Genomic DNA, 23,111 nt, shown 5'->3' with positions numbered 1-23,111 from the left:
GCAAAAGTTCTTGACCCCCAATAATGCATTCTCTCGAATGAACCAGGAAGGTGATTACAGAATTGCTACAGGGATCTTTTATAGCAACGATACACCCCCTTCAACGTACATTGACCAACCACAGATACTTAGTAACAGTTCACAAAGGTTAAGTTTTGTATGACAGATATCAATAAAACACATCAGACAGTAACTGCTATGTCAACAGGATTAATGGTATAGCCCAGTATCTGGTCTCCTTAGAACCGTCCCTCCCTGGTACGGTATTGAACAGAACTATTTCATCCAATGGCATATATCAATTGTCAACTAGATACTCCCATCTCAAGCAAACCCCCTCTTGACCCCACTCCTGGACAGGCTCACTGGGGGGAGTGAGCCTCTAGGCCATATATTATCACAGGATAAGTGTGAGATCTAAGAGAGGCCATACAAGGGTCCATTTACTGCCATAATCCTCCCCACAATAAAGAAAAGGAGGGAGTGACTTGCTCACAGACATTGTGGAGACAAGTCATTGGTTCCCCATTAATCACGCCATCCCTTCACATGGTTTAAGAAATAGGTAAAGACACATTCCCATGACGACAAGTCTGACCTCTCCCCTCTCTGGTGCCCCAAGTGTCTGAGCCCCAGCTAAGGTAGACGTGCAACTGAAAAGACACCAAAGTCCAATGGACACTTTCTAATGACAAGTACCTCAAATAAGCATATTATACTAATAAAACATCTTAATTATCTATGTTACCCAACTAATTCTGACTCGTCCACGACAGAGGATAGTCCTTCCTTTTCTGAGGAGCCTCCACTGCTACTAACCTAACCCTAGCCCTAACCTTAACCCTTATCCTAACCTTAACCCTTATCTTAACCTTAACCCTTACCCTAGCCTTAACCTTGACCCTTACCCTTACTCTAAACCTAACTCTAACCGTAACCGTAACCTTACAAAGCAGTTGCTTATCAACAGATAGTTTGTTGATACTATGACAGATGGACAATCTGGACTATCCAAATAAAGTGTGATCCTGTAAGGTGGCGAAGCAACCGTCTGTGCTCGCATACTCACTAAAAACTTTCGCTTTAGTCACCATAGCAACAACATAGCCAGAAACACTTCCCAAAATAGTCTGAATTAATCTTAGATAAATCAAGAAACCTGTAACTAATTTTGACGTTTTTGCAGAGGTCTTTCTACATCAAACTAAAATGTTTGGTGCAGTATTTCTCAAGTGGATGACAACAAACACTTAATTGAAGAATCATGTCCATAGTTCCCACTCCTACTAGGAGTAGTACTGTTGACCAATCACCAATGAAGGGCTACCGAACATCGACTTGCCTCAAGACAATAAACAATATGTGAACAGCAAACCCTGCCGTCGACCAAAACGTCACAACATTTCGTCATAATATATGCGGGAACTGTTTCGACTGGGAAGCATACGGTACAAGTATCACCAATGCAATAGTTCATTTCTCAACCACTTTGTGGTATATTGAATTCCAATACTGCATTTCCTCTCACAGTAAAGAAACCATTTCACAGGGTGATTTGATATGTATGTTAAGGAAGTCTATGGGGTATTATTACCAGCATAACAAAGTCCTCTGTGTCATGATATTGCCCTTACAGGAACAAAGACTAACTCTTTTATTTATTAAACCATGTGTGTACATTCCCTGTAGAAGCGCACATAATCATAAATATTTTAGCACATTCATAGAAACGTTTTGTTTCACCCAAACATGATTTGAAAACCAATACTTTCCCCTCCACTAGTCCTTGAGATTGTCTCTGTCTCCCATCATATCTTGAGTATTGGTCTGTTCTCTCAGTCCACACACCCTATACGGGCAAATATTGATCTGCAAAATTACTCCCCAAGGTCAGAGGACTTGAGAAGAGCTGTCAGTGCTTTGAAGGAGATATTATGTGTCACCCCCCTTTACCTTTCTAAGGATTGCCTTACGGTAGCAGTCAACATGTGTACAATATACAAAAGTAATACTCATCTACAACATTTCTCAAGTTTCCCGTGCCTGGAATTGGAAATACACTGGTCCTGCTGTGTTTTGTGTATTTCCTACATATACTGTACTTTGCTCCATTGCTCCTTTTGAATTGAAGTCTCTCCCATTGTGAATCTTCAAATAAGAAATTTTATATCTACATTTCTTAAAATGTAATACCTGAGGAACATTTCAAGAATGCAACAGACTAGCTGGAGACTAACTTACAATAGAAGACAGAACCTCAATTTCCAACACATTTGTTCACAAAACTAGAAGACAGATAAGGAATGCAGAGATAGGGAGTAGTGAACTACATGTAGTTAAACTAGTGATTAAACTACATTTTGCAGTAGCTTGGTGGTAGTCAAATCTAGTAAGTGTTTTCAGTATTTAATTACTTTTTTCAGTGGTGTAAAGTACTTAATTCATTTTTGGGGGTGTCTGTACTTTAAAAATGTATAATTTAGTCATTTGTTTTAGAATTCTAGGAGCCCTGTTGGTATAAAAACATAATATATATCTTTATTTAATTAAACATTGAAATTGTCCTTTACTGCCATAACCCATAGAAACACATTGAATAACTTTTGTACACAGCAAAACATATAGTCAAATCATAAGGAATAAGGTTTTGAAGTGTCTGTCCTATAGATCCGTGTTTGGTCACGTTATTCATGAAACATTTTTACAGCCCGGTACTGGGTTACCTTCAGTCAGTTTTGCGAGAAGACCTCTTTTGAAATTAGAATGTCCGTGATAGAGAGTTCAGACGACTGCCGTAGATCGAAACAACCAACACTGTTGTGTTCATGAGAGTTTCATCATTCAATAGTGGGGAATTATTAGACTTATTGCTAGAAGATGCCGACCCTACCATTACGCTTATTTACACTGACCTAGACTGAGGTTGGAATGCAATCATGGTTACATTAAAAACATTTCAGGGACAGGCGTCCCGCCCGCGGGAAATTGGAAATTGGAGGGCGCGCAATTCAAATAAATAATCATACAAATGATGGATATTAAACATCTAGGTACATACAAGTGTCTTATATCAGATAAAAGCTTAAATTCGGGTTAATCTAACTGCATTCTCCGATTTAAAATAGCCTTTACAGTGAAAGCATGCCATGCGATTGTGTGACGATGGCGCCCCACAACAAAATATTTTTCAACCAGCACTGGCTTCATAAAATCACAAATAGCGATTAAATATTCACTTACTTTTTGAAAATCTTCCTCTGATTTGCAATCCAAAGGGTTCCAGCTACAACATGCATGGTCATTTTGTTAGATAAAATCCTTCTTTATATCCCAAAAAGTCTGTTTAGTTGGCGCCATCGATTTGAGTTATCCACTCGTTCAACATGCAGAGAAAGGAATCCAAAAAGCTACCCTAAACTTTGTTAAAACAAGTCAAAATACGTTTCTACTTAATCCTCAGGTACCCTAAAATGTAATTAAATTATAATATTTCATAAGTAAAGAAGTATGTTCAATAGAAAAGCAAAATAAGCAACTCTGACTCCCAGTACCAAAACTCAAAATTCTTCCTTGTTTGGGAAGAAACAAGCCTGAAACCTTGAACAAAGACTGTGGACATCTAGTGGAAGCCAGAGGAATTGCAATCTGGGAGCTGGAATTGCTTGTAACCCATAGCTTTCCATTGTAAGAGCATGGGCTCTCAAAAAAAAAAATTCTGGTTGGTTTTTCTTTGGATTTTCTCTTACCATATCAATTGTGTTATAGTCTCATACATGATTTTAAGATTTCTACAAACTGCGAAGTGTTTTCCATCCAATGGTACCAATTATATGCATATCGTGGCTTCTGGGCCTGAGTAACAGGCAGTTTACTTTGGGCACGTCAGTTAGACAGGAAGTGGAGAAAAATAGACCCTAGCCTGAAGAAGGTAATTTACATTAAGACACCGTGGAGCCATGCGAGATATGGATTAGAAAACATACCTCAATGCGGGATGGGATATGCCACTGTAATCTAAATTGTACCTTTAGCCACACTGCTCCATCGAGAAGATTAAAAGGCAGCTAGTTTTCCCGGAAACCGCCATTTTCATCCTCATGCTAGCTAGCAGTATCCACCCCAGTCATTTTCTTGTCCGGATCCTCTCGTGTGTAGAAAAATGCCGCTTCCACAAGCCCCATGTTGTGGAATAGGCATACACTTTATATAAAGAGTAGATTGAGCTGCAGCCGCTAGAAGAAACAGTAAGTCTCTAGCATAAACACACGGGATGCTATTCAATATTTAAAATGACGTCGCCGTGTGATTTATCGGTGCACCAATTGACTCTAGTTTAAGATGCGACCTCAATGAGAAACAACAGTTTTTCAAAGAATAAGAATATAAGCTCAAAAAAGAATACAAACCCAGTCTCACAGTTTGAATGAAATTCCCAAAATGAAGCACTTTGCTTTCTACCTATAGTCTTGGTCTGGGGTTGTTATGAGCAACATTAGCTACGAAGCTTTAGGTAAACTGAACCCTGGTCAGGTAAAGGCAGAAGGGACAGACGGTATTGTAGGGGATCTATCCCAGGGGGACAATGAGGGCCATTTGTCACCAGATTGCTGCACGGTGCCGAATAAGCAGGTTTTATTGTCACATACATCAGATTGGTGTAGAGAAATGTGTTGTTTTTACAGTGTCAGCCATAGTAATATGTCATCCCTGGAACAAATCAGGGTTAAGTGCATTGCTCAAGGGCACCTTGTCGGCTCGGTTATTTGAACCAGCGACCTTTCGGTTACTGGCCCAACACTCTAACTGCTAGGCTACTTGCCACCCTGTAATGCAACTGATCTGGTAGATGGATGCTTACATAATTAAAAATATGTTAATCTGATAATAGTACATGTTATAGCCAATGGGGATCCTGTTTTACGTATTGAGTCTGTTCCTACTGTTTCTGAGTTGGAGATATTAGCATTCAAATCACTTAACCCCTTTCTTATTTATTAAAACCAAATAATAGAATACTTGCTGTGCAACAAAACAGTCTCCTAGCAACCAATTCACGAGCAGCAGCACTTTAGAAGAGCTCCTACTGAAATTGCAATACATTTATTTTAAAATTATTTTATTATATGTGAACAGTTTAGTTATTTTAGTGCATTGCTCTGCTCTGCACATTAAAAGTCACATTTACCTATAGGTGCATTATTTAAACAAGTGCTTTCATCAAGAGGCACATGCATATCATTCTAGAACAGAGTGCATTGTTTAAACAGGTCACCATGGAGATGAAGATGGATGCATTCTCTAAGCATTGTTTCAGAGACCTTGCCATCACGTATCCTGAAAATGTTACAAGGAAAAAGGCTTGAGTCAGGTAAAAATTAATTCAAAAATTAATTGCTAATACAATCCCCAGAGACTCAGAGGGCAAACTTCCTCCTGAAAGCGAACAAAGAAATAAAATGAGACCTTCTGTTCTACACAGATGATCCTAATACTTGGCACACAGCTCACCACAAGATCAACAAGGAACTTCAAATGTCAGAAAACAGAACAATGACACAATTTTACATTAATTTCACCCCCAAATGTAACGTTAATATTTATAATAATGCCACTGTGATTATTCAACGTTCAGAGGCTAGTCTGGATATATTTATCCACTACTTTGACCAGATAAAACCTATTGTTGCTGAACTTAAAACCTCTACACTGTCACAACCTACAACAGCCTCCACACCCTCTGTGCCCCAATATGTAGTCCCCAGTGTCCCTCTCCCTCTCTTGCCTGCAACAGACACAGCCCTGAGCATGTGTCTCTCACACGTGACCTGCAGTATCACAGCATCTTATAGAGGAGGAGATCAGCCTGGTGAGTCAGCATAGGGATGAGATCAAGGCGTTGTAGTGTGCAATGAAAAATGTTGAGGAGGACAACCAGGCTCTCAGGATGGAAGTGTGCAGACTTAGAGAGGAACTGCCCAGAACAGTCAACACCAGCTACATTCAGGACCTGCAGAAGGAGCTACATGAGCTAAAGCAGGAATTTCTCAGCCACCACCATCCGCTCTACAAGGAGTCCCACAAAATCTCAGGACCAAGCCAACAGCTGAATCAGCATCCATCAACCAACCTAACCAACCAACCAACCCAACCAACACAACCAACCAATGCACCAACCCAGTTGACCCCCTCCATCCCCATTTCACGGCCTGTAATTACTCCTATCACTCCACAGACCTGATGAGAAACCAGACATTTTACATTTACATTTACATTTACATTTAAGTCATTTAGCAGACGCTCTTATCCAGAGCGACTTACAAATTGGTGCATTCACCTTATGATATCCAGTGGAACAACCACTTTACAATAGTGCATCTAAATCTTTTAAGGGGGGGGTTTAGAAGGATTACTTTATCCTATCCTAGGTATTCCTTAAAGAGGTGGGGTTTCAGGTGTCTCCGGAAGGTGGTGATTGACTCCGCTGTCCTGGCGTCGTGAGGGAGCTTGTTCCACCATTGGGGTGCCAGAGCAGCAAACAGTTTTGACTGGGCTGAGCGGGAACTGTGCTTCCTCAGAGGTAGGGGGGCCAGCAGGCCAGAGGTGGATGAACGCAGTGGCCTTGTTTGGGTGTAGGGCCTGATCAGAGCCTGAAGGTATGGAGGTGCCGTTCCCTTCACAGCTCCGTAGGCAATCACCATGGTCTTGTAGCGGATGCGAGCTTCAACTGGAAGCCAGTGGAGAGAGCGGAGGAGCGGGGTGACGTGAGAGAACTTGGGAAGGTTGAACACCAGACGGGCTGCGGCGTTCTGGATGAGTTGTAGGGGTTTAATGGCACAGGCAGGGAGCCCAGCCAACAGCGAGTTGCAGTAATCCAGACGGGAGATGACAAGTGCCTGGATTAGGACCTGCGCCGCTTCCTGTGTGAGGCAGGGTCGTACTCTGCGAATGTTGTAGAGCATGAACCTACAGGATCGGGTCACCGCCTTGATGTTAGTGGAGAACGACAGGGTGTTGTCCAGGATCACGCCAAGGTTCTTAGCACTCTGGGAGGAGGACACAAGGGAGTTGTCAACCGTGATGGCGAGATCATGGAACGAGCAGTCCTTCCCCGGGAGGAAGAGCAGCTCCGTCTTGCCGAGGTTCAGCTTGCGGTGGTGATCCGTCATCCACACTGATATGTCTGACAGACATGCAGAGATGCGATTCGCCGCCTGGTTATCAGAAGGGGGAAAGGAGAAGATTAATTGTGTGTCGTCTGCATAGCAATGATAGGAGAGACCATGTGAGGATATGACAGAGCCAAGTGACTTGGTGTATAGCGAGAATAGGAGAGGGCCTAGAACAGAGCCCTGGGGGACACCAGTGGTGAGAGCGCATGGTGCGGAGACAGATTCTCGCCACGCCACCTGGTAGGAGCGACCTGTCAGGTAGGACGCAATCCAAGCGTGGGCCGCGCCGGAGATGCCCAACTCGGAGAGGGTGGAGAGGAGGATCTGATGGTTCACAGTATCAAAGGCAGCAGATAGGTCTAGAAGGATGAGAGCAGAGGAGAGAGAGTTAGCTTTAGCAGTGCGGAGAGCCTCCGTGACACAGAGAAGAGCAGTCTCAGTTGAATGCCCAGTCTTGAAACCTGACTGATTAGGATCAAGAAGGTCATTCTGAGAGAGATAGCAGGAGAGCTGGCCAAGGACGGCACATTCAAGAGTTTTGGAGAGAAAAGAAAGAAGGGATACTGGTCTGTAGTTGTTGACATCGGAGGGATCGAGTGTAGGTTTTTTTCAGAAGGGGTGCAACTCTCGCTCTCTTGAAGACGGAAGGGACGTAGCCAGCGGTCAAGGATGAGTTGATGAGCGAGGTGAGGAAGGAGAGAAGGTCTCCGGAAATGGTCTGGAGAAGAGAGGAGGGGATAGGGTCAAGTGGGCAGGTTGTTGGGCGGCCGGCCGTCACAAGACGCGAGATTTCATCTGGAGAGAGAGGGGAGAAAGAGGTCAAAGCACAGGGTAGGGCAGTGTGAGCAGGACCAGCGGTGTCGTTTGACTTAGCAAACGAGGATCGGATATCGTCAACCTTCTTTTCAAAATGGTTGACGAAGTCATCCGCAGAGAGGGAGGAGGGGGGAGGGGGAGGAGGATTCAGGAGGGAGGAGAAGGTAGCAAAGAGCTTCCTAGGGTTAGAGGCAGATGCTTGGAATTTAGAGTGGTAGAAAGTGGCTTTAGCAGCAGAGACAGAAGAGGAGAATGTAGAGAGGAGGGAGTGAAAGGATGCCAGGTCCGCAGGGGAGGCGAGTTTTCCTCCATTTCCGCTCGGCTGCCCGGAGCCCTGTTCTGTGAGCTCGTAGTGAGTCGTCGAGCCACGGAGCAGGAGGGGAGGACCGAGCCGGCCTGGAGGATAGGGGACAGAGAAAATCAAAGGATGCAGAAAGGGAGGAGAGGAGGGTTGAGGAGGCAGAATCAGGAGATAGGTTGGAGAAGGTTTGAGCAGAGGGAAGAGATGATAGGATGGAAGAGGAGAGAGTAGCGGGAGAGAGAGAGCGAAGGTTGGGACGGCGCAATACCATCCGAGTAGGGGCAGAGTGAGAAGTGTTGGATGAGAGCAAGAGGGAAAAGGATACAAGGTAGTATCAATACAAGGTATTTTATTAATGATGGACTCCAATGGAACGTTTATATTAACAAATAAACTTTTACCAAATAAAAAGGTGTCAAAGTTATGGTGCCCCACAACAGAGAGAGCTATGGAGCTCTTGACTGTGGCCCAGCTTGGCTCCCCCATCCATATCATCAATCAAATGGGGACCAATGACCTGCATGACCAACAGGAGAGGGTGGCCACATCACTAAGGGTAGTGATAGAGAGGGCCTCCACTATCAGGACTGTGTGCTATGGTCCAGTGTGAACCTGGCACACCAACCCACCCTCAGCCTGGACTGTCTTTACGATAATGTACACCTGTACAAAGAGACAGTCCCCGCCTTCTCCAGGACATTGCTATAAGCCCATACAAACTACGGTTGAATATTTTCCATTATTTTAGAAATGTTCCATCCCTAGAATAAATAACTTTTCTCCTGGGTCACCCGGTATTTCCCTCCAAAAACATAAGTGTCATTAAAAAGCATTATAAAGCATTTGATTAAGGCTTTGATCAGTATGAAAATTCAAAGCTGAGGCTACATGAGCCTGATGAGCCATATAATTAAATACATTTTATGAGCCCTAAATCAACAATGTTTAAGGAGCCCAGGCCTCAAAAATACCAAATGATTGTACCGTTATCCAATACATACTGTATATGATAGGCTATTGCACATTACGCATCACAGAAAAACAGAAAAGCCCATAGATGTAGCTATCTATATGCTCTCTTGGATAAATAAATGAAACAAGCTCCAGTAGGCTAATATTTTTGAGTGTGAACTGTATTACTGTACTGTATTGTATTATCCTGTATTATGTAGATTGGAATCACGTCATTCAAACCATGATAAAGCAGAAGAGAACATGTGATTCTGATTGAGCACATGCGGCCAACAAAGTTACAGGCTAGCAAATTTGATTTCAATTTTGAAATATAATAGGGCCTAATTGTATAATTAGTAGGCTGACGCATATACTGTACCAGTCAAAAGTTTTGACACAGCTACTCATTTCAGGGTTTCTTCTTTATTTGTACTATTTTCTTCATTTTAGAATAATATTGAAGACATCAAAACTATGAAATAACACATATAGAATCATGTAGTAACCAAAAAACTCTTAAACAATTCAAAATATATTTTATATTTGAGATTCTTCAAAGTAGCCACCTTTTGTCTTGATGACTGCTTTGCACAATCTTGGCATTCTCCCAACCAGCTTCATGAGGTAGTCACCTGGAATGCATTTCATTTTACAGGTGTGCCTTGTAATAAGGAAATGTGGGGAATTTCTTTCCTTCCTAATGTGTTTGAGCCAATCAGTTGTGTTGTGACAATGTAAGGCTGGTATACTGAAGATAGCTCTATTTGGTAAAAGACCAAGTCCATATTATGTCAAGAACAGCTCAAATAAGCAAAGAAAAACAACAGTCCATCATTACTTTAAGACAGGAGTGGGCAATTCTAGTCCTCGAGGGCCTGATTGGTGTCACAGTTTCATGAGGACCGCTACAGGAAAAGGAAGACCCAGAGTCCGTCTGCTGCAGAGGATTAGTTCATTAGAGTTAACTCCACATCTCAACATCGACTGTTCAGAGGAGACTGCGTGAATCAGGCCTTCACGGTCGAATTGCTGCAAAGAAACCACTACTAAAGGACACCAAGAAACACGGGCAATGGAAATTAGACCGGTGGAAATCTCAAATATAAAATATGTTTGATTTGTTTAACACTTTTTTGGTTACAACATGATTCTATGTGTTATTTCAAAGTTTTGATGTCTTCACTATTATTCTACAATGTAGAAAATAGTAAAAAATAAAGAAAAACCCTTGAATGAGTAGGTGTGTCCAAACTTTTGACTGGTACAGTACATCAGTTGGGTTTTAGACCAGGTCCTAGCACTATAGCTGCTGCATCCCTAGTTGATGGCGTTAGATGATGTGTGAACAAAATGTTGTGCTGCCCTTTTCATTGACCCGTCAAAGGCTTTCGATACTGTTCATCATTCGACGCTAATTCAGAGGCTTTCCTCAATTGACCTAGACCAGGTTATATGTAACCGGTTTAAAAATTACTTGACTCAATGCGTACAGTATCCACTGATGGTGTTAAATCAGGTTTCCTGAATATTACAAAATGTGTCCCCAAGGGGTTGATTCTGGGTCCTGTACTTTTGACTGTTTATATTAACAATATCGACTTGTCTGTAAAAACATTTAACCTGCACTTGTATGCCGATGAGACTGCTGTTTGTGCTATTGCCCCCACTGTTAACCAGGCTCTATCTGAACTACAGTCTGCCTTCATTGTATTACAGAAAACCTTTACTGACCTGAAATTAGTAATGAATGCAGGGAAAACGAAGTATATGTTGTTCTCTAGAGCGCATAAAAATATCTCTGATGATTTAAGAATATGTACTTTGGATGGTGTCCATATTGATCGTGTCCCTGCTTACAAAAACATGGTCATCTTGGTAGACGAAAACCTGTCTTTTAAAAAGCATATTGATGAGTTAGTTAAGAAGCTGAGAATAAAAATGGGCTTCTTCTATAGAAATAGGTCCTGAATCTCACTAAATAGTAGAAAGCAGATTATTCAGTCGACGTTCCTATTGGTCCTAGACTATGGTGACATCATCTATATGAACTCAGCTGCCACTTCATTAAAGCCGTTAGATGCAGTTTATCATTGCGCACTGTGCTTTATTCAGGGCAACAGTTTTAGTACTCATTACTGCATTATCTACCAGAAAGTCTGTTGGCCCTCTTTGATGTCACGTAGGTTGATACATTGTTATATTTTCATTTATTAAGCACTTTTACAAAAGGTCCCACTGTCCGTAACATCATTACTGAACTTTACCACGCGTGGTCTCAGGGATGGCTAACTCTGGAAATTCCTTTTGTCTTTACTTAGTTAGGTAAATCAGCGTTTTATTTTCTTGCACCTTATTTGTCAAACAATCTTCAAAATGTTCTTAAATTTGATGTTTTTTGTGCCTCTGGGCAATTCAGAAATCTGATTGAGGACCTTATTACTGACAGTGTTTTTCTTTCTGCTTGCATTTTGTGTGTATTTTCTGTAATTTATGTAATTCAGGGCTCATCTGTAAAAGAGATATTGGTCTCAGTGTGACTCCCTGATAAAATAAAGGTTAAAAATAATAAATATTCCAGGCATTCAATCCAGAGGTGAGAGGGGACACTTATTCCATGCCTCCTTACACAGAGTGGTGGCGATGGAGCATTTGTGTTTGGCGAAAGCAAGAAACCAATCTGTGACAGGGTACTGCGTCACTGATCCCTCAGGATATAAAAATAAAGTTCTGAGTTGGAGTCAGCTGCACTTCTGATTGACAGAATCAGCCTGAGGTCAGGAAGGGCAAATCAACAACAACAACACACACACAATATGACCCTGCCTGGGTCGATCCCATCCACCACCACCCGCACTGTGCAGATTAGAAGTTAAGTGCACCAAAGTCGGTTGAATACCTGTTACAATAAGAGTTGCCTTCAGGTCACAGAGAGAGTTGAACATCCCTGTCCAATGTTATGTCCCCATGGAAACTATCTAGACTAAATTATACTAGATGGATGGTTCTAAGAAATCAGATAAATGTGTCCTCTTCATTCTATTGTCTTTCCCTTCGCCAAGGCCCTATTTCCCAATAACACTTTAAATGGCTAAAGCAACCATTAACCAATATCCTGTACAAAAGTACACCATGATTTCCATATTTTCATCTCTCACTAATGTGGGTTATGTCCAAATAGACTTTTGCCAAAGCATCCCATTGAAACTGGTGGGGACTGGGGACTACTCCTTACTAGTGTAAAGCAAGGCCCTCTAATGGATTTTGAAATGAGAACATGTTGTTTTCCTCTTTGACTGACAGTTAAAGAATGTTTTACTCCTCAAGGACTTTCTATTCCACATTGGTAAACAGCCATACAGCCATTCGGTTCCCATATCACTACCGTTGAATCTTTTCCATCTGTAGTTGAAGAAAACTTCCATATGCAGTAGGGATCAATGCACATAGTGAGAAACTTTTTTGTATAAATTCCAAGGCAGGAATGGTAAACTGTTTGCCTTTTACCCATGATATTGATAAGAGTACTGATGGTAATTGGATATAGTGGAATGCTGCTCATACTGAAACCCTTCTCAAATAACTGAATGCAGCTCCACTCTCATACTCCAGTGTGTACAGTATTGCCTCTGTATTGAGTACGATGTTGATTACAGCAGATTGAGTCAATACTTTATAGGCCTGGTTTCAAAATTGTATTTCACACATACTGTACGTGTTCAGTATACACCCATAGAAAAGAAATATCATGATGTATATTTTGACAGCTTCTGAGAGCCGATTAATGTGACATACTGTAAATAGGACAGAAACACATTATGGTGGTGGTGCTATGAATATTAAACCTTGATCTAAATTAAAACAAATTTATATAATCACATAAGTAACAACATGTTGCATGGAGAGATATTTTGAGGACAGACCTGATATCACAACCCATCTCACAATCTTGAAGACATAGGCAGTATCTGAAATCTGTCTTACTAACTACTAAAACTGTATATGAAGGTCATAACATTCTGTTGCATATTGGGGGGGTGTCAATGGGTTCCGGGGTCAACAACCTTATAGGGTGGTCCAGGGGCATGCTTAAAAAAAATTATAGCTGTGAAATGGTTGTTTCTGGTTAACTTTTAAAGGGAAAATGCATCCTAAACTTTCCTGATAATTTGGTCAATATATCCAAATCACAACTGAAACACCAATCATTTCTGAATTAACTGTTGGTCTACTTGACAATTTTTTTATAGAACGACTGTGAGAAAGTCAGTTCTGGGGTGAGCTCAGTTCCATTCAACCTTTGCTACATTGCGTAATGGCTTGTACTGAACGACACGTTTGCCCAAAACGTTCTTCAATGTTCTTGAACAGACTTTGAGTTAGCCTATGTTTGGTGGGTGTGGAAGGGTGTCGCTTGAAGCAACGAATGACATATTTGAAGGGTAGTTGTACATTTTGAACCCACAACCCAATCCCTCCCCATTTTTCAACTGGTTGTTCAGAACAGCACTGTTTCCGTTTAACTGAACGTTGTATTATGTTTTTTTTGTACTGAATGTAGCCCTGGTGACTTTTCTACTCCAAAATGAATTACAATAAAATGATGGTGACACCATTAAAATATAATTTCCCCCTCCAAAAATGTGCCTAACTAAATATTGGTGTATATTATCAGGCTGGTTTGTTATTTAGCAATAAGCATAATCACCTGTAGCCCAACTAGTAAAGCATAAAGGCTATACATAAATACAGTAGGCTGAAGCTTGGGGTTTCCCATCTGTATTTGTGATAAGTTGATCAGTGCTTCCCAATATTTTTCAGTCATGCCCCCCCCCCCCCCCCACCCCATGCCCCTCACCTCCCCCAATTGAATGAACAGCTACTATTGTTACTCAAAAATATGGTATAAGAATAGCTTTTACTCATCAAGGAACAGTACATACAAACACCAGTACCTGGTTTCCCTTCTATATTGAAATCAAGAAAAAAATGAAATTAAGGAGAAATAAACCAGCTTACTGCTGTGCAATGACACGTGCATCTCTATCACTAAAGACTAGGGGGGGGGATTTATTTTGTAGATTTTCTCAATTGCAATAAAATACACTGCTCAAAAAAATAAAGGGAACACTAAAATAACACATCCTAGATCTGAATGAATGAAATAATCTTATTAAATACTTTTTTCTTTACATAGTTGAATGTGCTGACAACAAAATCACACAAAAATAATCAATGGAAATCCAATTTATCAACCCATGGAGGTCTGGATTTGGAGTCACACTCAAAATTAAAGTGGAAAACCACACTACAGGCTGATCCAACTTTGATGTAATGTCCTTAAAACAAGTCAAAATGAGGCTCAGTAGTGTGTGTGGCCTCCACGTGCCTGTATGACCTCCCTACAAGGGATCCCCTCCCAGAGGGATCCCCTCCCAGACCTGGACTAAAGCATCCGCCAACTCCTGGACAGTCTGTGGTGCAATGTGGCGTTGGTGGATGGAGCGAGACATGATGTCCCAGATGTGCTCAATTGGATTCAGGTCTGGGGAACGGGCGGGCCAGTCCATAGCATCAATGCCTTCCTCTTGCAGGAACTGCTGACACACTCCAGCCACATGAGGTCTAGCATTGTCTTGCATTAGGAGGAACCCAGGGCCAACCGCACCAGCATATGGTCTCACAAGAGGTCTGAGGAGCTCATTTCGGTACCTAATGGCAGTCAGGCTACCTCTGGCGAGCACATGGAGGGCTGTGCGGCCCCCCAAAGAAATGCCACCCCACACCATGACTGACCCACCGCCAAACCGGTCATGCTGGAGGATGTTGCAGGCAGCAGAACGTTCTCCACGGCGTCTCCAGACTGTCACGTCTGTCACATGTGCTCAGTGTGAACCTGCTTTCATCTGTGAAGAGCACAGAGCGTCAGTGGCGAATTTGCCAATCTTGGTGTTCTCTGGCAAATGCCAAACGTCCTGCACGGTGTTGGGCTGTAAGCACAACCCCCACCTGTGGACGTCGGGCCCTCATACCACCCTCATGGAGTCTGTTTCTGACCGTTTGAGCAGACACATGCACATTTGTGGCCTGCTGGAGGTCATTTTGCAGGGCTCTGGCAGTGCTCCTCCTGCTCCTCCTTGCACAAAGGCGGAGGTAGCGGTCCTGCTGCTGGGTTGTTGCCCTCCTACGGCCTCCTCCACGTCTCCTGATGTACTGGCCTGTCTCCTGGTAGCGCCTCCATGCTCTGGACACTACGCTGACAGACACAGCAAACCTTCTTGCCACAGCTCGCATTGATGTGCCATCCTGGATGAGCTGCACTACCTGAGCCACTTGTGTGGGTTGTAGACTCCGTCTCATGCTACCACTAGAGTGAAAGCACCGGCAGCGTTCAAAAGTGACCAAAACATCAGCCAGGAAGCATAGGAACTGAGAAGTGGTCTGTGGTTACCACCCGCAGAACCACTCCTTTATTGGGGGTGTCTTGCTAATTGCCTATAATTTCCACCTGTTGTCTATTCCATTTGCACAACAGCATGTGACATTTATTGTCAATCAGTGTTGCTTCCTAAGTGGACAATTTGATTTCACAGAAGTGTGATTGACTTGGAGTTACATTGTGTTGTTTAAGTGTTCCCTTTATTTTTTTGAGCAGTATATAAATGTGACCCGGGAAATGTTATTAGGGTGATTATTATGTTGCATAAACATGATGAGTGCTTTCCCCCCACAATTTTGCCTTTCACATTTGTTTTCTAAATAAATAAGGAGCATAGGTTGCTGCTGCTGGTCAGAGTCTATGAGACAGGCAGGCTGCATCTGACTGGGGAGAAAAACAGGCTCGCTTGAACCTACTGCCTGAGGTTCAGAGAAACAGCCCTTCTCTAATTATGTAGCCTACTAGAAACAAGTTGTTTCGAAGTTTATAATACTACCAAAGTTGTCTTTGAACTCACAAAAATAAGGCCAATATAACGTTACCAATTATCTCTCATTTTGAGAAATAGTGCTTACACACGATTACACATCTAGTCATTTCACAATAGAAATATTTTCACAAAAATATCATTTTCTATATAATCATGGTATTGTATATTACTGAGGGGGTCAAATTGGCCTGTCTCTAATATTGTGGAGGTCATGACCCCCCCTTCAAGTTAGGCGACTACTGCATACTGTGTAGCCTACAAATTGTACTACATACTATTTACTGTAGAACGTACTGTTTAGTTAAAGCGAATCCAGTAAGTGATAAATATCAACATAGTAGCCTTACCTATCCTAGAAATGCGTCATCTAATATCAGCCTGTGCTGCCCTTCAGTCCCTTGACTTTTTTGCCCTGACAAAGACAAGGAGCTGCTCTCTCTTCATGTGACTACGTGTTCTCTCATAGTCCCAAGAGCATCTAGTCGTTATGGTGTTCGCACAGGGCTACTCATTTCTCCTAACTGGAGATTTTCTATTTTCTCCCTCTCTCACCTGTCCATCTCCTCATTTGAATTCCATGCTGTCTCTGTCACTTGTTCACTCAAGCTTTACATTGTTGTCATCTATTGCCCACCAGGTGCCCTTGGAGAGTTCCTCAATGAGCTTGACACCTTGATAAGCTAATTTCCTGATGATGGCTCACCGTTCTTCGTACTTGGCGACTTCAACCTCCCAACGTCTGCCTTCAATTCATTTATTTTCAAATCTCTATTTCCCCTCCTTGACTAGTTTGACCTCACCCTTTCCCAATCCCCTCCAATTCACAAGGTAGACAATACACTTGACCTCACCTTTACAAGAGGCTGTTCACCTACTAACCTGCAACCCCCCTCTAGGTCTCTGATCACTACTTTGTTTGCTTTTCTGTCTCCCTTTCCTCCAACCCTAGCCACTCAGCCTCTACCCCCTCCAGGTCTCCCTTTCCTCCAACCTTAGCCACTCTGCCACTACCTAGATGGTCATGTGCCATCGCACTCTTCGGTCTCTCTCCCCCACTACTCTCTCCTCTTTTATCCTTTCATCTCTCCCTTCTGCTAAATCCCTCTCCCTACTGTCTCCTGATTCTGCCTCTTTGACCCTACTTTCCTTGCTTTCCACATCATATTGACTCACACTGTCCCCTTTCCTCTCGGCCGGCTCGACCCTCTCCTCCTGCTCCATGGCTGAGTGACTCATTGCGCGCTTATAGAACAGTGCTGTGGGCAGCTGAGTGAAAATGAGGGAAAACTACACTTCCAGAGGACCTATCTTGCTTTTACTCCCACCTCTCTATCTTCTCTTTTTCTGTATCCACTGCTAAAGCCACTTTATATCACTCTAACCCTAGGAAACTCTTATCCACCTTCTCATCCCTCCTTATTCCTACACCCCCTTGCCCTCCCTCCTCCCTCTCTGCGGACGACTTTGTCAACCACTTTGAAAAAAAGTTTGACGACATCCACTACTCATTCACTCAACCTATTGAGTCCACTGGTCCCACTCACACAGAACTAACCTACGCCTTGACCTCTTTCTCCACTCTCTCCAGATGAAATCCTGTGACTAGTGAGGTCTGGCTGCCCGACAACCTGCCCGCTCAACCCCATCCCCTCCTCCTTTCTCTAGACCATCACTGGAGACCTTCTCCCATTCCTCACTTCCCTCATTAACTCATCCCTGACCGCTGGCTGCGTCCCCTCTGTCTTCAAAACGGCCAGAGTCACTTCCCTCCTCAAGAAATCAACACTCGACTCATCTGACTTCAAAAACTATAGACCCGTGTCCCTTCTTTCTTGTCTTTCCAAAACACTTGAGTGTGCTGTCTCTGATCAACTCTCTAATTATCTCTCTCAGAATGATCTTCTTGACCCTAACAAGCCAGGCTTCAAGATGGGTCACTCAAACAAGACTGCTCTTCTCTGTGTCACGGATGCTCTCCACACTGCCAAAGCTGACTCTGTCTCCTCTATTCTCTTCCTCCTAGATCTATCCACTGCCTTCAACACCATGAACCATCAGATCCTCCTCTCCACCCTCTCAGGGCTGGGCGTCTCAGGCTCTATCAGATCCTCTCCCACCCTCTCAGGGCTGGGCGTCTCAGGCTCTATCAGATCCTCTCCACCCTCTCAGGGCTGGGCGTCTCAGGCTCTATCAGATCCTCCTCTCCACCCTCTCAGGGCTGGGCGTCTCAGGCTCTGCACACTCTTGAATTGCATCCTACCTGGCAGGCCGCTCCTACCAGGTGAACTGGAAAGGATCTGTGTCCGCACCACATACTCCCACTACTGGGTTCCCCCAGGGCTCGGTTATAGGCCCTCCACTCTTCTCTCTATACACCAAGTCACTCGTCTCTGTCATGTCCTCACATGGTCTTTCCTATAATTTCTATGCAGATGACACTCAACTACTTTTCTCCTTCCCCCCTTCTGACAGTCAGGTGGCGATAGCTACTTTATTGAGGAAAAATGTATTTACTATGCCTGTAATATACTATAAAACGTAATATTTTCACATAGGCCTACCTAAAATGTTTACTATATAGAATGCAAGTATGAGTATTCAGACATGGCCAGTCACTCATACATATATAAACAAATTCATAAATTATGATTTTACAAAAAACAACATGCCTTAACACGGCTCAAAGTAGCCTACACAGTTTGAACTTTATCATGATTTTTTATTGTTTTCATACTAAACAAATCAACTCTTTCCACTGTCTTTGAAGTGTGAAGTTAGTGTCTTTTCATAAATTGGGTACATTCATGTAATGTTCATTTGAAAGAAAACATCTTTGAACTTGGCACTTAGAAAACAACCACAAGGAATTATCACCTTTATTAATTTAGAACAAAATTTACAAATCCATTCAAACAGTCATGTTTTAATACTTTTGTATCTGTTTTTTAAACTCAACTTAAAAAAATTGAGAATATTCAAAATACACTTTTTTTATTTTTTATTTTTGCCTCACCTCTTGATGTCCATAATTACAAATATGTACATGGAAGTCATTTTCCACAAGTTGTTTTCCTCCATATTTCTTCAGCGGTAAAAAAACAAATTTTCTTGCCATCCATATTTACACTCCCTCTCACCATTCACTCTGTATAGCTCACCACAGCCGAACCTGAAGCCCCATTAATACCTGGTTCTAACATGCGTCCTGTGTCCTGATCTTGTCCACATTCTGATTGGACCCACATTTTCAGACATGCATCTACACATGGTGTTAAAATGTGTCTCTTATCCATCCACTGTGTCTGCATTGTGACCAGACTTCCTGGTCCCTCCACGTAAGCAAATTATATGTCAGATATTCTTTCAAAATATATATTTTTTTTATTCTAAGACACTGTCCAGATCTGTTTACATTTGTAAGATATCCAGATCACGATCAGATCACAATCTGTCTTTTAATAATCTACACCTGTCTAAAAATGTAGCCACAATCAGAATGTGGACAGCATCAGGACAAAGAATGCATGTTAGAACCAGATATAAATGGGGTTTAAGTGTCTGTGATTGGGCTGAGGCTGAGTGCTCAGATGGAAGTCCCGTGGTTTCCATCAATGGCTTCTGGAATGGGTCCTCCAGGCACTGACTGGTATGACATTGGCGTCTTGACTGGGCTCTGTCGGAAGAGCCCCCCGTTGGGCGCCCTGTGTTTGCACCGGATAGAGGGCATGGTGGCGCTGCTGAGGGGTAGGGGGAGGGTTCTGCCAGTGCCCCTGCCGAGTGTCCTTCCTGCCCCATGTCCCTCCTGGAGGAAGGTGGTCACAGAGAGCGACCCCCTGTGGTGGCCTGGGTAGTGGTCCCGTGAAGGCAGGCCTTCCAGGGACTGGCTGGGCTGCATGCTGCCGATGTCCAGGGCAGAGATCTCGATAGATTGGCCCGGCAGCTGCTTGTGCGCCATGTCCTCGTCCAGGAGGCTGTTCAAACGCTGGTGGACCTGCTCTAGATTCACCTCTTTGTCCTAGAGAGAGGGACAGAGGGAGAGGGAGAGAGAGAGAGAGAGAGAGAGAGAGAGAGGGAGAGGGAGAGGAAAAGAGGGAGAGAGATACACAGAGACATAGGTTGTAAGGGATGAAAAGTGCAAGAAAAGTGAAAAGTGAGAGGGGTTTGAGAAAGAAAGAAGCTGTGATCAGAAATTGTTTGATTTAACAACATGGTTAATTATCCACATTGTTGACACTACATTTCCAATTTGAATAATATAGAACTTGAATGTTGAATGACTTCAAATCCATATTATTCAAGGAACACTAACGTCAAACCCACGTCAACACTCTGCTACAACCACAAGCTAAGCTGCAAAATCAAGGCGTAATGGTACAACATAAAACCAAATGATTTAATGTGTAATTTCTAAACATGTCTCCTCCAGTAGAAGCCTTTCTTGAAATGCATGTATCTATGCAGCACACTACTGCATGAAAAGCATCCTTATAAAATGACTGGTTCAGATGGTCATACTGTACAATGTCAATGCATCACACTTTATGGGACAAGATAGACAAAACGTAGGAGACAAGGACTTTCAATAATTTCAATAAATCATTTGTTGAAAGTCTGACCGTATTTTTTGTCATTCAATACTCCGAAAGTTGCAATTTGGGGGTGAGAAGCAGCCACAAGTGCCAAAAGAAATGTTATGGGTAATAGATTCTGCAGAAAAATCTACTGCACAGGAAAACACAGCCAAACATATGGCTTCTTGGCTGCTTCTCCTTCCTCTCATTGTTCCAACATTTCTCATGATGTTTAAATCATAGCACAAAGACGAAACACCAAACAACAGGAGAGACCATGGAGTGAGATGACTGGTGAAGCGATACATATCTACTCCTATCCATCGCCCATGCCCCACCCAACCCTATCTGACCCCCCACTTCCCCAACCCCATACAGTGCCCCGTATATCTCAGGTCTCTCCTGACCTGTGTCAAAAGTCTCTGCCTCCTCCCAGTCTCTCTCTCTGTCTGTCCACATGTCACGCCTGCCTTCCGGTGAAGCACTTGTAATATCATTATATGTCAATGGACCAGAAACCCTTTCCAGACTGTAGTCCTTAGTGACCTGCACAGGATCACAGACAATCATACAGTACGTAAATAACCAGCATGGCTGTGTATCCGGACATTGACATATAATTGCAATAAGACGTCACTCAGTAGAATTACCAGGGATTATTATGTACCGGGGCACAATGTACTGCAAATTGTTGTCATATTGCCTGCATATGCTGTCGCTGTCATAAGACTGAAAGAACACCTGTCATTGAAGGTCATGATAGGTTATGACATCCAATTGCAAATTTATAATGGAGTATTACACTATCGGACATTAAATGGGTAATGTTTAGAAGTCCCGTTTTATTTGAAGTGCATCTTATGAAGGCTTCATAAAGCACTACATACAGTGTATCAAGCTTGTAATGACTGAACACTCACACTTTGATGCCAAGGTAAGTATATTGCTTTACTAAACAACTGCAGTGATACATTTCAAACGTAGAGCCTCATTTTTTAACTCTCGCTCAGGGATCATGAATGTGACCTTCTTATTAAATAGGCCATGCTACATTACAATGCTCTATAAAGATTCATAATGTGGCATAACTGTGTGACATAACCATCCATTTATTTGTTCACATTTATAAATCCTGTATAGAGCATTAAATACAGTTATAAATTATTTGTGACCCATTTATGTAGTAGTGCTTATAAAGCCTATATGAATGCTTTGTGAAGCCTTCATATGATGCACTTCAAATAAAGTGGGACCGTTTAGGTCATCACTCTTTAATCTAATGCTCCATTAATAATATGTAGTAATCATGACAATATTCTTACATGAAGTGCTTTTTTTAATGTTCTCTTTTTGCATTATTGTATCGTCCAATCAAACAGACAGGTCAAAGCTAGCATCTTGTTTGCTCACACTTTAGTTTAGGGATCCATGTCAAGCCTTTGATCTCTGGACACCATATTCACAGAGGCTGTTCAGTCTCTTGCAGGTGCTTTGATAAAGGTATTTGAAAGCAGTAAGACTTGAATGGATGAGCTAAAGGGAGCGTTTGCACGACTGAGGCAGCACATAGCTACCCAGAAGTACAACGTTGTTGAATCAGTTGACCAACATAATTGTTGTCATTATTCATATTTTTTGCTGTTATCATTATTGCCATCCATGAAAATGATGATGATAATGAATTCTCACTTTTCAGCAGAAACAAGCAAAAACAAGCAATTAATTGCATGTTTATGTTTCTGAATAATCCCTCCAAGGCTCTTTTGAAATACAAAAAAATGGAGAGAGGAAGAGCTTCAAACAAACCACCCAAACTGACTTCTCTCCCACCCAAAGACAAGATGAAACGATCACATCAATTTGGACTATTGTTAGGGCACACCTATAACTGTGTGTACTGGAGCTCTACTAAATCGGGGCTGGTGTCTGTGCCTGGATCCATAAAGTAGAGTGTGGCAGTGGCATCTCTGGGCAGGACCGGGGGACCCGGGGGTCTGGGTCTTGGCCTGGGCCTGGGGAGGGGCCGCAGTGGGTCTGGGCCCTGGGTTGGGGCTGCTTTCTCGGTCACCTCTTTGGGCTGCTCTCGCCGGCAACGGTTGCTGCTCCACCAGGTCTCTAGTGCGGCCACCAGGCAGGCCAGCAGCAGCCCTGCTGCCAGGATGCAGAACACCCCAGCGAAGCTGTGGAGCCTCAGAGCCCTGCCCTCTGGCTGGGCCTCTGAGTGGCTGTCCAGGTCACAGCGGCCCTTCCTGGGCCACCACTTCTGCTTCAGGATGTCCAGGTCCCCTTTCTCCTGCAGTTCCAGGATCCTGACAAACACAGATAGAAGAGTTTTATTGTTCTTTTTCTGCACTGAAAGCACTTGGGTGAGTAG

General features: G+C 42.9%; 1 protein-coding gene across 2 annotated transcripts in view; it reads right to left on the bottom strand.

Annotated features, from left to right (window-relative positions):
* Window positions 1-19,012: 19,012 nt before the first annotated feature.
* Window positions 19,013-23,111, bottom strand: part of LOC106577051 (glutamate receptor ionotropic, delta-1) — a 353,761-nt gene continuing 349,662 nt past the window's right edge. The window contains exons 15-16 of one of the 2 annotated variants that reach the window (XM_014154750.2): window positions 22,806-23,046; window positions 19,013-20,181 (exon numbers count right to left, since the gene is read on the bottom strand). In XM_014154750.2, coding sequence (XP_014010225.1) covers window positions 19,750-20,181; window positions 22,806-23,046 — 673 coding nt within the window. In that variant the 3' untranslated portion in view covers window positions 19,013-19,749. Of the gene's footprint in view, window positions 20,182-22,619; window positions 23,047-23,111 lie in introns of both variants that reach the window. The other variant, XM_014154751.2, reaches the window with a different exon arrangement.

This window comes from Salmo salar, chromosome ssa18 (assembly GCF_905237065.1).
Source record: "Salmo salar chromosome ssa18, Ssal_v3.1, whole genome shotgun sequence".
In the NCBI taxonomy this organism is placed as follows: Eukaryota; Metazoa; Chordata; class Actinopteri; order Salmoniformes; family Salmonidae; genus Salmo; species Salmo salar.
This window is presented reverse-complemented; position numbering and strand designations above follow the sequence as displayed.